The following is a 12,500-nucleotide window of genomic DNA, read 5'->3' as shown; positions in this document are numbered from 1 at the left end:
TCACTCCCCCACCCCTCCTCACTCTCCTCCATCCCCCCTGCTTCCTTGCTCCCCCTCCCTCCTCTATTTCTCATTCCCCACCCACCCCCACCCATAACATTCCCGTCACTGAAGCAACGGGTTGTATTTGCCAGTGTGTGTGTGTGTGTGTGTGTGTGTGTGTGTGTGTGTGTGTGTGTGTGTGTGTGTGTATGTTAAAATCACATACCGTATTTTCTGGTGTATAAACCGCCCTTTTCTCAGCAAAAAAAAGGTAAAAGTTGGACGTGCGTATAATACACGGGTATAGAAAAAAAACCTCAGTCTTATAAAAGGTCAATGCTAAATTTCAACTATTTTCTACATGAACATTTTTTTAACAGTTGGAACGAAGTTCTGTTAAACTGAATTCCACCATTTAAATGTTTTAAATCGGTTCAAGTTGAGCTTGTACCGCGTTGTCTCACCATGTGCGGAAATTAAATAAAGGAACATTCGGAAATGTCATTCGGAGACATCCGGACACCGCTGGAGTTTAGGTATGTGGTGTTTATGGAGCCTCGTGGCTCTGAAAATGCCATTAAGCACAAAAGAAGAACAACACCTAGTCTTACATCTAAAGAAGAATTAGTCACAATAGTTAGAGTCTAATAATGGAGTATCCACCTCAAATAAACTTGCACACAAACTTACGTGCATCCGACAACAGGCTGGGGGCAGTCACCTGACCCTCAATAATGGCCGATAACTTTCCAGCCGGCGTCACTGGTCGTGCGCAGCAGAAGAGGTGGATAGACGAGGGACTGGTCCAGTACTGGGTGCACACGGTCTGAAGTAGTAGGCCAGATGGCGGTCTCTCCCGACGACGGAGTATGTTAGTCCAAGATGCGTTCAGTTGTCACAAGACCGACGACACCAAAGCGCTGCTCCGTTGGACCAACACCGATCTCGTCATCATCCCAGGTGGGATAACATCGCTCCTGCAGCCCCTCGATGTGTCCATCAACACGCCGTTCAAGGACGGGCTATCTCCCTGCTTGTCTGACTGGATAATGAGTGGGGAGAAGACCTACCCCAAGAGTGGGGTGATGAGAAAGGTCTACCTTTCCGATGATCTGCAGCTGCATTATCAAGGTGTGAGAGGAGATACCGTCGGACATCATTGAGCGAGCATTTCTGACATGTTGCATCTCCAACAACATGGAGAGCACAGAGGATGACATCTTTTGGGAGGAGGAGGCTGCAAATGATGGTGACAACGACATGGACAGTGACGGGACTTCCTCCACCCTGATCGGACAAGGAGTTAAGTGCCATCTTCAACGAGGAAAGCATTGACAAGGATTTCCTTGCGTTTAGCTAAAAAGCTTCGTTAAACTCAAATAGCCCTTTTCAGGGGCACAAATCCGCAAGAAATGTGTATGATACCGGAATGAATCCCTTTTATTCCATTTTCTCAGAACAAAAAAAAATCCTCTTTATAATATTTAAAAATAAAAAATGAAAATTAAATCTTGGTATCCTCTCCTCTCTCTCTTCAACTTCTTTAAAATGAGAACAAGACAGTGAAACAAGATTAAATGGACGTGGGAGGGAGCATGTTGACACCTCCATCACTTTGTTCCACACAAAGCTAATGTACAAACGGATTTCGATCTCGATCAGAAAATAAAATGATTACGACATTCCTTTCCTTTGAGGGTGAAAAACATGGGTACGGTGAATACAACGGAAAGGTTTAAAAAAAAAAATTAGGGTGAAAAACATGGGTGTGCCGAAGACATGGCCACGGTTTATGCACAGGAAAATATGGTACATACAAACACGATTCAATCACAACTGTTTGTATGATTCATGTGCGTGTACACGTGCCGCCACTGCCGGTCATCATCTCCATTTGCAAGTCTCTGTGACGGAACGGAGACTTACCTGGTCTCGAAGCACCCATGTTCACCCAGCAAGGAACCATGACTCATGGACCAAGCAGTCTCCTTATCCTTGCTGCGTTTCCACCTCCACCTCCGAGGGTTCGCCCGATCCCATAGAGGGACATCCCCATCCGCCCAGACACACAATGTGTCACTGCCACCACTCACCATATCCATCCGTGGTCCCACTGAAGCTCAGTCCCATCCATCCATGGCAGAAGGGAGGTGCACCATGGGAGGGAGGTGACCATGGGAGGGAGTTGCACCATGGGAGGGAGTTGCACCATGGGAGGGAGTTGCACCATGGGAGGGAGTTGCACCATGGAAGGGATGTGCACCATGGGAGGGAGTTGCACCATGGAAGGTAGTTGCACCATGGAAGGTAGTTGCACCATGGGAGGGAGTTGCCAAAAGGGAGTCGACAAAGCGAACCAAGCCTCACAGCAAAACCACATCCAATGCTGATATATTCCACGTGGTCCTCGACCCCACTGAGACGCAGTCCCCCTTCAACAGGATGGAGTCGATAATGCCCTCCAAGCTGCATGGCCAAGGCCGCATCCCAATCACATGTCGATCAGCACAGCAATGTGTTCTCGTGCACAGTAGGGTGCTTCATAATAGGGGGTAAAAAAAATAAAAGTATGAATATTCATGCTCCCTGGGTGTGCCTTTGTTCCATTTGACACTCGAAACATACACACCAAATATGAAGCAGATTAGAGGATGTTTAGGGGTTCCTCAAGTTGGCACAATATTGTTGAAATTTGCCAAACTGTAACTGACAACTTGCCGTCGAATATGCACAACACAGTACACTTCACAATTAATATGGTTGTTTGATATTTTCAAAAACCACAGCAGTCATATAGGATGAAAGAATAGTTTTTCCAAGGAGACTGAGATGAGCTTTTTGACATTGCAGTGCAAAATGCCCTCTCCATAATGGACATAATTGTGCCAACTTGAGGAACCCCTAATTATGATGGAATTTTGTTCATTTTTGACCGATAAGTTTTTATGGTGAATTGGAACAAAGGCAAAATCAGGGAGCAGCAAAAATCAAACTTTCATTTTTTTGGAACACCCTAGTGCACAGCCCTCGGCCTCATAAAAGCCACCATAGCTGCAGGCCTCGGCCGCAACACCTGGTGCCACGTGCTCGGTCTTTTTCCCACCAAACCTGCTGCACTCATCACGGTCTCCGCTCCTAGTGAAGATGTTATTCGGCGCGGTCTTCGCTCCCATCAGTCCTCGATAAAGTCTTTGTCCGTTTTATGTTTTGGTTTCATCATCACACACCCATCCTTTAAACCTTGTTTATGTTACACATGCAGGATCAATGTTTTATTTCCGATAACAATGCAACACACATGGAACATGCTTTTCTTCCTTTCCAAAATCATGCATTTTTTTCTTGAACTGACAAGCAATGTCTTTTATTTTTTGCAGTTTTCAATGTTTCCAGAAACATGAACAGAAAAACAAAGAAAAGAAAGAGCCGCCATTGCTCAAGGAGCTTCAACAAAAGGAAGTGCATGTGCAATGTCATACAGATGTAGGTGTGGTGGCACAGAAAGTAGGACAGATGCAGGAATTAAAGGATGAGTCAATATATCAGGAGAAAACACAAATAATGCCTGAGATAAATCGACTGGAACAAGAAATCTGCAAGGGGGAAAACAATGTGCGTATTGAGGAACGAGAGGTTTCTCAAAGTGAAGAAGAAGAAGAAGAAGAAGAAGAGCAAAGAAAAACAAAGGAAGAACAGAGACAAAGGGAAGATGATTTGATGCATAAAGAGGAAGATGAGATGAGTGAAAGAAAAGAAGAGAGGGTGTTAGATCAGGAACACAAAAAACTTTTTGAGGAATTTGATGTGACCAAAGTGGATGAACATGAAAATGTTGCTGCAGAGAAGGAAGAAGAAAGTGTTGCTGTCGAGCCGGCAGAAGACAGTGTCGCTCTGGAGGAGACAGAAGACAGTGTCGCTCTGGAGGAGAGAGAAGACAGTGTCGCTCTGGAGGAGACAGAAGACAGTGTCACTTTGGAGGAGACAGAAGACAGTGTCGCTCTGGAGGAGACAGAAGACAGTGTCGCTCTGGAGGAGACAGAAGACAGTGTCGCTCTGGAGGAGACAGAAGACAGTGTCGCTCTGGAGGAGACAGAAGACAGTGTCGCTCTGGAGGAGACAGAATACAGTGTCCCTCTGGAGGAGACAGAAGACAGTGTCCCTCTGGAGGAGACAGAAGACAGTGTCCCTCTGGAGGAGACAGAAGACAGTGTCCCTCTGGAGGAGACAGAAGACAGTGTCCCTCTGGAGGAGACAGAAGACAGTGTCGCTCTGGAGGAGACAGAAGACAGTGTCGCTCTGGAGGAGACAGAAGACAGTGTCGCTCTGGAGGAGACAGAAGACAGTGTCGCTCTGGAGGAGACAGAAGACAGTGTCGCTCTGGAGGAGACAGAAGACAGTGTCGCTCTGGAGGAGACAGAAGACAGTGTCGCTCTGGAGGAGACAGAAGACAGTGTCGCTCTGGAGGAGACAGAAGACAGTGTCGCTCTGGAGGAGACAGAAGACAGTGTCGCTCTGGAGGAGACAGAAGACAGTGTCGCTCTGGAGGAGACAGAAGACAGTGTCGCTCTGGAGGAGACAGAAGACAGTGTCGCTCTGGAGGAGACAGAAGACAGTGTCGCTCTGGAGGAGACAGAAGACAGTGTCGCTCTGGAGGAGACAGAAGACAGTGTCGCTCTGGAGGAGACAGAAGACAGTGTCGCTCTGGAGGAGACCGAAGACAGTGTCGCTCTGGAGGAGACAGAAGACAGTGTCGCTCTGGAGGAGACAGAAGACAGTGTCACTCTGGAGGAGACAGAAGTACGTGTCACTCTGGAGGAGACAGAAGACAGTATCACTCTGGAGGAGACAGAAGGCAGTGTCACTCTGGAGGAGACAGAAGACAGTGTCACTCTGGAGGAGAGAGAAGACAGTGTGGTTCTGGAGGACACAGAAGACAGTGTCGCTCTGGAGCAGACAGAAGTATGTGTCACTCTGGAAGAGACAGAAGACAGTGTCACTCTGGAGGAGACAGAAGACAGTGTCGCTCTGGAGGAGACAGAAGACAGTGTCCCTCTGGAGGAGACAGAAGTATGTGTCACTCTGGAGGAGACAGAAGACAGTGTCCCTCTGGAGGAGACAGAAGTATGTGTCACTCTGGAGCAGACAGAAGTATGTGTCACTCTGGAGGAGACAGAAGACAGTGTCGCTCTGGAGGAGACAGAAGACAGTGTCCCTCTGGAGGAGACAGAAGTATGTGTCACTCTGGAGGAGACAGAAGACAGTGTCCCTCTGGAGGAGACAGAAGACAGTGTCCCTCTGGAGGAGACAGAAGTATGTGTCACTCTGGAGGTGATAGAAGACAGTGTCGCTCTGGAGCAGACAGAAGTATGTGTCACTCTGGAGGAGACAGAAGACAGTGTCGCTCTGGAGGAGACAGAAGACAGTGTCCCTCTGGAGGAGACAGAAGTATGTGTCACTCTGGAGGTGATAGAAGACAGTGTCGCTCTGGAGGAGATAGAAGACAGTGTCGCTCTGGAGGAGACAGAAGACAGTGTCGCTCTGGAGGAGACAGAAGACAGTGTCCCTCTGGAGGAGACAGAAGTATGTGTCACTCTGGAGGAGACAGAAGACAGTGTCCCTCTGGAGGAGACAGAAGTATGTGTCCCTCTGGAGGAGACAGAAGTATGTGTCACTCTGGAGGTGATAGAAGACAGTGTCGCTCTGGAGGAGATAGAAGACAGTGTCGCTCTGGAGGAGACAGAAGACAGTGTCGCTCTGGAGGAGACAGAAGACAGTGTCACTCTGGAGGAGACAGAAGTATGTGTCACTCTGGAAGAGACAGAAGACAGTGTCACTCTGAAGGAGACAGAAGACAGTGTCACTCTGAAGGAAACAGAAGTATGTGTCGCTGTGGAGGGGACAGAAGAAAGTGTTGCTGGTGGGGAGAAAGATGAAAGTGTTGTTGTGGAGAAAGAAGAAGGTCGTTCTGAACAGCTGCTGAAAAAAAAAGAAAAGCTCTTCCTCAAAAAACAAAGGAAGAAGCAAAGACAAGGAGCAAGCAAAATTTCTGGATTTGAAATGAAATCCCACAGTGTTGCCATGGTACAACAACAGCAACAGACACCTCACTGTGATGACGGCTTGCAAAAGCAGCAACAACAAAAACAGCACACTTTTGAGGGACAACAGCAGAAATGTAAGCCTCACTGTGATGACTGGCTGCAGCAGCAACACCAGCCACAATACGCTGTTCGGGGGTTCCACCAGGAACATAAGCCTCGCCATGATGACTGGCGGCATCAACATCCACAACAGAAACAGCACTTTGATGAGACGTTCCACCAGGAACATAAGCCTCGCCGTGATGACTGGCGGCATCAACATCCACAACAGAAACAGCACTTTGATGAGACGTTCCAGCAGGAACATAAGCCTCGCCGTGATGACTGGCGGCATCAACATCCACAACAGAAACAGCACTTTGTTAAGTCGTTCCAGCAGGAACAGAAGTCTCACCGTGATGACTGGCGGCATCATCATCAACAACAGGAAGAGCAGCTACATCAACAACAGAAAGAGAAGCATCAACAACAGAAAGAGCAGCAACATCAAAAACAGCATTTTAAGTCGTTCCAGCAGGAACTGAGGCCTCACTGTGAGCACGGACTGCAACAGGAACAGCAGCAGCAGCAGCAGCAGCAGCAGCAGCAGCAGCAGCAGCAGCAGCAGCAGCAGCAGCATGACGGTGTTAAGGGGCCATACCATACGCAGGAAGTTCAACAGGTAAACACTCTTCAGTCCTTTGGAGAAGTTGGGGGTGAACATACTGGGTACAAACAGAGCCAACCCCAAGATGGAGACGTCAAGTTGAAAGGCATTTTGGCACTTCATCTTCTGTTGACATTGCTGTTAATGTTTCATTCAATGAAAAATATCCTTAGTTGTGGAGATAATTGTAATTATCACTTTGGAGGGAAAGGTAACTCATTGCATGGTCTTTGCCATGGAGGATAAAAAAAAAGAACTCTTAACTCCCTTCGATTGGATTATATCACCAAATTCAACTTTTCATCGATTACTTGTTCTATTACTGCATTTCCTTCTGTACTCTTTCCTGAACGAGTTATCATTTAATCTTTCATTTTTCTATTTTTTCAAAGGTCCCTCGGAAGCGGTGCGGATTCCCTCCTCCACCACCTCACATTAAGCGGTATCGTTCAGAACGTAAGTTTCCAAGATTCTTGCCTTACATGACAAATTATTCCGAACTTTGTTTGAACTCCACGTTCTTCACCTGCATCGTGTGCCTTTTTTCTGTGCGTCACAAGTATTGAGAACAGATGAATATTTTGCTGCACTCTGACCCAGACAAGCCCAAACTAAATCTTCCAATTGGTGGAAGTCTGGCATGACTTAAACTCTTAAAGTATCCACACACAAGTCATTGTGTACATCTGGATGATCATGAAAAGAAGTTGTTTGAAAAACCAAATTTTTACAATCCCACTTTCTTTCAGCTTGGGGTGACTCGAGCTGCCTTCCAAGAAGCATTTCATCATGGTTCAGGGAGAGGGAGGAGCAGAAAGAGAGATATCGATATAGATATGGATAGATGGATCTCCATTCCAGGATTGTGGTGAAAAGCATGATAATGATTGAGATTATGATGACAGTGCTATTGAGTGATTTTGACTTCCTTTTGTTGATGTGTGTGCACAGAGGAAGAAGTCATATTTATGGCCGCTGGAGCAGAGGATGAGATGTTTGGTAGTGAATCCATCATCACTCCCAAGTGCTCCAGGAATGCAAGACGAAGACAGAGACTCTTACAGATGGCTGATCCAAGTTGTTTTGACTAAAAACCAGTCTCCAGAACTACAGGTAATGTTTACACTCGAAGGACTTTATTTAATAATTGACACACTTTTTGAGTCCAAGTTTTTTAATCTGTCACTTCCTTGTTTAAAATAGCATGATAAGAACTTAATAATACTCAGTGAAGAGACTTTAATAATTCATTTGAATACATCAGGCAGGTGAGGTCTCTCACCGATCTGTACAATCAATGCCAATCATGTCTGTCACACATGAAGGGAACTGAAGCCATTGACTCTCTGTGTTTGTGGCAGCCATCATGCATGACTTTGTGACTGCACAAACACATTTACACTCCAACGTTATTTTTCACTTTTTCCTCCTTCCCTTTAGCTGCTGCATCATGTGGATCAACTTTGAATCTTCATCCAAAAAATATCTGACCTTAGCTCTGACCACAATCTTCTCCACCTCATCAACTCAAACGATTTCTTCAATCAAAAATCCCATTCATTTTTTTTTTTACAACGAATGAGATTCGTTTTTTACAACAAACCTTAATTGCTCCTTTTAGCTCTCATGCGAGTCTCGACAAGATGTGCGAAAAAAGAAAAAAAAAGAAGAAAAAAAACCATTTTTCACTTCTTCCAGCTTCCCAAACTCACCTGCAGATTCCATCACAAGGACTTCAGTCAAGTTATACATCAAACACTGCACGAAATGATCTTGACTGTCAAACTTATTTAAAATTCTTGTGCCTGAAGGCAGCAGAAACTCCCAACATGAAGAGGCAAGACGAGAAGCAAATACAGCAGCAAAGACTGCAAATCTGCCCCCCCCCCATACTTGCAATCTCAGTCATTGTGTTATACTTCAGTTGGTTGTCCATACAATCTGGTTCAGGAGGACACAGTTCATGCCTATGAAACCTTTGTCGCTCCTGTGTGAAGCGGGGCCATCGCCGTAAAATACAAAACACACAGGAAATGGCGCTCTGTGTTGAGGCGCGGCGGTGATGGTCACGTTTAACCCTCGACCAGTCAAAGAACCCCGGGGGGTTAAATATCACAGCAAGGTCAACTTTGGTAATCTTTGCTCTTATCTTTTCAAAGTGACTGGTCTTATTTGCTCTCTCCCACGTGTGTGTATGTGTGTGTCTCTGTCCCACCCCTTTCTCTGCCCCCCCCCTTACTATTCCCACAAGTGAAACAACGGGTGGTATTTGCTAGTCCTCAAGTAAAACGGAAAATGGCGATGTATTCTAAAAATAAGGAAATGTTCGTTCCAATACCATGTTATACACGATTCAACATCCCAATTGGAATGGGATTTATAAAGAATGGCGTTAAACAGTCTCATAAGGGAGAATAGTATCCACTTGGTGGGGATAATGAGGTATCAGTAAATAAAATAATTTATCATGAATAAAATCAACAACAGTTTTGCCAAAGTATATACGAGTGGATTCGCCGATCCATGGATAGTTGGCATAGGTGGTGATGGTAGTCTCTTCTGTGGTGGGCACATGATAGCACTGGATCAATCATGTTCGGTGATGTACCTTGGGCTGGATCGCTAATACTCGGCGGCCTCGGCTTCACTTTTTAACCCCCATAATTTTTGCTCATTCACTTGTGATAGCGATACAGAGTCATGTAAACGAAACACAATAAAGCTGAGTTTCATGGACCATTGATGCTTCGTCTTGGATGAGATAACAAACACTTAGCTCCATTATAGTATTGTTACGGCCACGGGTACTGAGTGTATTTTGAGGGGGTTAATCCCCGTTTCTCCTCGGAAGAGCCGGACCTGGAGCCATTGCTCATAATTAACTTTGTGGTATGGTGGGTTGCTTTCCAACCACGAATGCCAATCAGTTAACCATGAGTCCCAGTGCCCACCGTCCAATTTTGCCATTTAACTCGAGGTCACGTGTCTTTCTGAACGGGAGCGTGCCCTCGGCATTGCACCAATCTTGTCTTGATTAGATCTTAATTAGGGCGGCCGAGCATTTACCGCTGGTGCGTGCCGACAATGACAGGTCAATTAGTTTGGGAATTACCTCCCAGTCTATCTTTCTAGGTTCGAACAATTCTCGATCATTGGAAGGAAAGGACAAGCACGGAGAGGTTGAAATGTCAACAAAGAATTTATTAACATGAAAAATAAATAAACAGAAGAACTTTATTTCCTTGTGGTGAAAATCGGTGAATTCAAATCAATTAAAATAATTTCAAACAAATAAAGTATTAAACAGACATAGATAGAAAAATAGACAATGAGCAGATGCTTATCACTCTGCCTCATTTGACAATTAAACACGAGACAAGGGTACCCAGCAGATCATTCAGTGGGAAAAGAAATCCGGTCTCATCTTACCAAGGTAGAAGTCGTCATGCGTCAAATAAAATGTCCCGAAATGTGTGAGCATGCCTTGGTCTGTTGGTCATGCCAAACAGGCTTGAACACCTCGACATCACATCGTCACCCCCAGGAACCAGGGACGCCAATAATCTGGTACACCAAGAGAATTTGTCGTGGAATTCATATGGTACAGTTGACCATATGCCACTTATAACACATTGTTTGACCATAGAAATGGTCGGGTCCACATTTTTCCTTTGTTCAATTTGTTTGGAAGTGATTGGAGCATTATGACAGTCAAACACACTCATTGCATAAAAATTTCTCCAGGTACAGGTACATTACCCACGTTAAATGGTACTGGTAATCTACTCAAATTCTCATTGCCAGGACGATACCTTATAGAATAGTCATAGGCTGCTAACTTCTCAGCCCAATGATGAATGCGTGCAGAGGCCTGTGGGTTAATTCTCTTACACTCATTCAACAGGGATTGAAATGGTTTGTGGTTGGTTGCAAGTTCAAATTGTCGACAGAAGAGATACTGATGCATCTTTGTGACACCAAAAATACATGCGAGAGCTTCTTTTTCAACCATGGAGAAGTTACGCTCCTCCGCTGACAAAGTGTGTGATGCATAGGCTACAGGCCATAACATACCGTCATTACGTTGCTGTAACACACAGCCAATGCCATAAGACGAGGCATCACAGCTGAGAACCAATGGTTTACCAGTATCGTAGTACACCAACACTTTCGATGAACACAGCAACCGTTTTACCTTCGCAAAGGTCTTACTACACTGCGTACACCATCGCCATTCAACACCTTTACAAAGGAGTTTGAGGAGAGGCTCAAGGACGGTGCTCATATTCGGAAGAAAGTTACAGTAATAGTTCAACACACCCAGATATGTATGCTTTGAGCTCGGTCGTGTTAGCAGGAGTTGGAGCATCCTTCATTGCTTCAGTCTTGGACGTGCTGAGCCTGATGCCATCAGCACTGACAATGCGACCGAGAAATTCCACTTGGGGTAACATAAATCGACATTTGTCACATTTCACCTTAACACCGGCTTCAACAAGACGTTTGAGAACAGCCTCAAGGTTACACAAATGTTCAGCATCATTGTGGCCAGTGATCAAAACATCATCTTGAAACATGACAACATTTGGAATTGCTTTCAGCAGATTCTCCATATTGCGTTGAAATATAGCAGCGGCTGATTTGATTCCGAAAGGACAGCAGTTATAAACAAACAACTCCTTGTGAGTGTTACAACATGTATACTTCTTGGAGTCCTCATCAAGCAACATCTGAGTATAAGCAGATTCCAAATCCAGGCGGCTAAACTACTTTCCAGCAGAAAGCGTAGCGAACAAATCATCTGCCTTGGGCAGAGGATAATGGTCCTGCTTGGAATACCTGTTGATTGTTGTTTTGTAATCACCACAAATCCGAACACTACCATCTTACTTTAATACAAGAACAATTGGACATGCCCAATCACCGAACTCAACAGGACTGATAACACCTTCCATCTACAGGCAGTCGAGCTCTGCCTCCATCTTTGGACGCATCATGTGAGGTACAGACCTCGCTTTACAAAAGATTGGCTTAGCACTCCCATCCACAAAGATTTTGGCTTGAACACCTTTAAAGGTGCCGACACCACCTTCAAACAATGAGGGGTGTTTTTCAAGAATGGCATTGTTATTAACATCACAAGCCATCAATTTGATCACAGGCCAATCAAGTTTGATGAATTCAAGCCAATTCCACCCAATGTTGGTCCATTTCCCTGAATGAAAACACATTGGAGGTGACACATGAAAAAACACATGAAAACACATTCCCTGGGTAGTTTCCGTGACACATCATTGTTGGTGACCTTCACCTCCGCACTACCAATCACAGGTATCAGTTCATTGATGGAAGTTCGCAACTTGGCGTTCACCTGTCTGAGTACCGGCCTCGCTGTCTCCTGGCTAAACAACCTATTGAAAGTTTTGGAACTCATGATTGACTGGCTGGCCCCGGTGTCCAGCTTCATCTCCATGGAAATGTCATTCACCCTGACAGCCACCACAATGGGTTTGCTTTTATCTGACATCCTGAGCAAATCATGCTCCTTTGAAGCAGGAGGTATTGCTTCACCACCGTTAACTGGCGTGGCCAAACCAATCGCGCAGTGATTCGTACCATTTTGGGATGTCTGGCGACACATTTTGCAGAGATGGCCAAGTTTTCCACAGTCATCACAGGAGCAGTGTTTGAAATGACAGGTGGGGTAAATGCCTGCCCCCACAACGCCAACACGGTTTACCTGTTGGAGAACCCGACGATCCACTGCTCTG

The 12,500-nt window shown here is 45.4% G+C and overlaps 1 protein-coding gene and 1 long non-coding RNA gene across 2 annotated transcripts; both read left to right on the top strand.

Moving 5' to 3' along the window:
• Positions 1–1,761: 1,761 nt before the first annotated feature.
• On the top strand, positions 1,762–6,975 carry LOC147029401 (uncharacterized). Its single transcript, XM_085872116.1, has 3 exons — positions 1,762–1,791; positions 3,376–3,615; positions 5,230–6,975. The coding sequence occupies exons 1-3, from the start codon at positions 1,762–1,764 to the stop codon at positions 6,973–6,975; spliced, it is 2,016 nt and encodes a 671-aa protein (XP_085728242.1).
• A 144-nt stretch (positions 6,976–7,119) lies between these two features.
• On the top strand, positions 7,120–9,447 carry LOC147029400 (uncharacterized). Its single transcript, XR_015055712.1, has 3 exons — positions 7,120–7,185; positions 7,681–7,842; positions 8,170–9,447. It is a non-coding gene; the product is annotated as an uncharacterized LOC147029400 (long non-coding RNA).
• Positions 9,448–12,500: the final 3,053 nt, after the last annotated feature.

This window comes from Eptatretus burgeri, chromosome 3 (assembly GCF_056783735.1).
Source record: "Eptatretus burgeri isolate ZD-2024b chromosome 3, Ebu_testis_v1, whole genome shotgun sequence".
NCBI lineage: Eukaryota > Metazoa > Chordata > Myxini > Myxiniformes > Myxinidae > Eptatretus > Eptatretus burgeri.
This window is presented reverse-complemented; position numbering and strand designations above follow the sequence as displayed.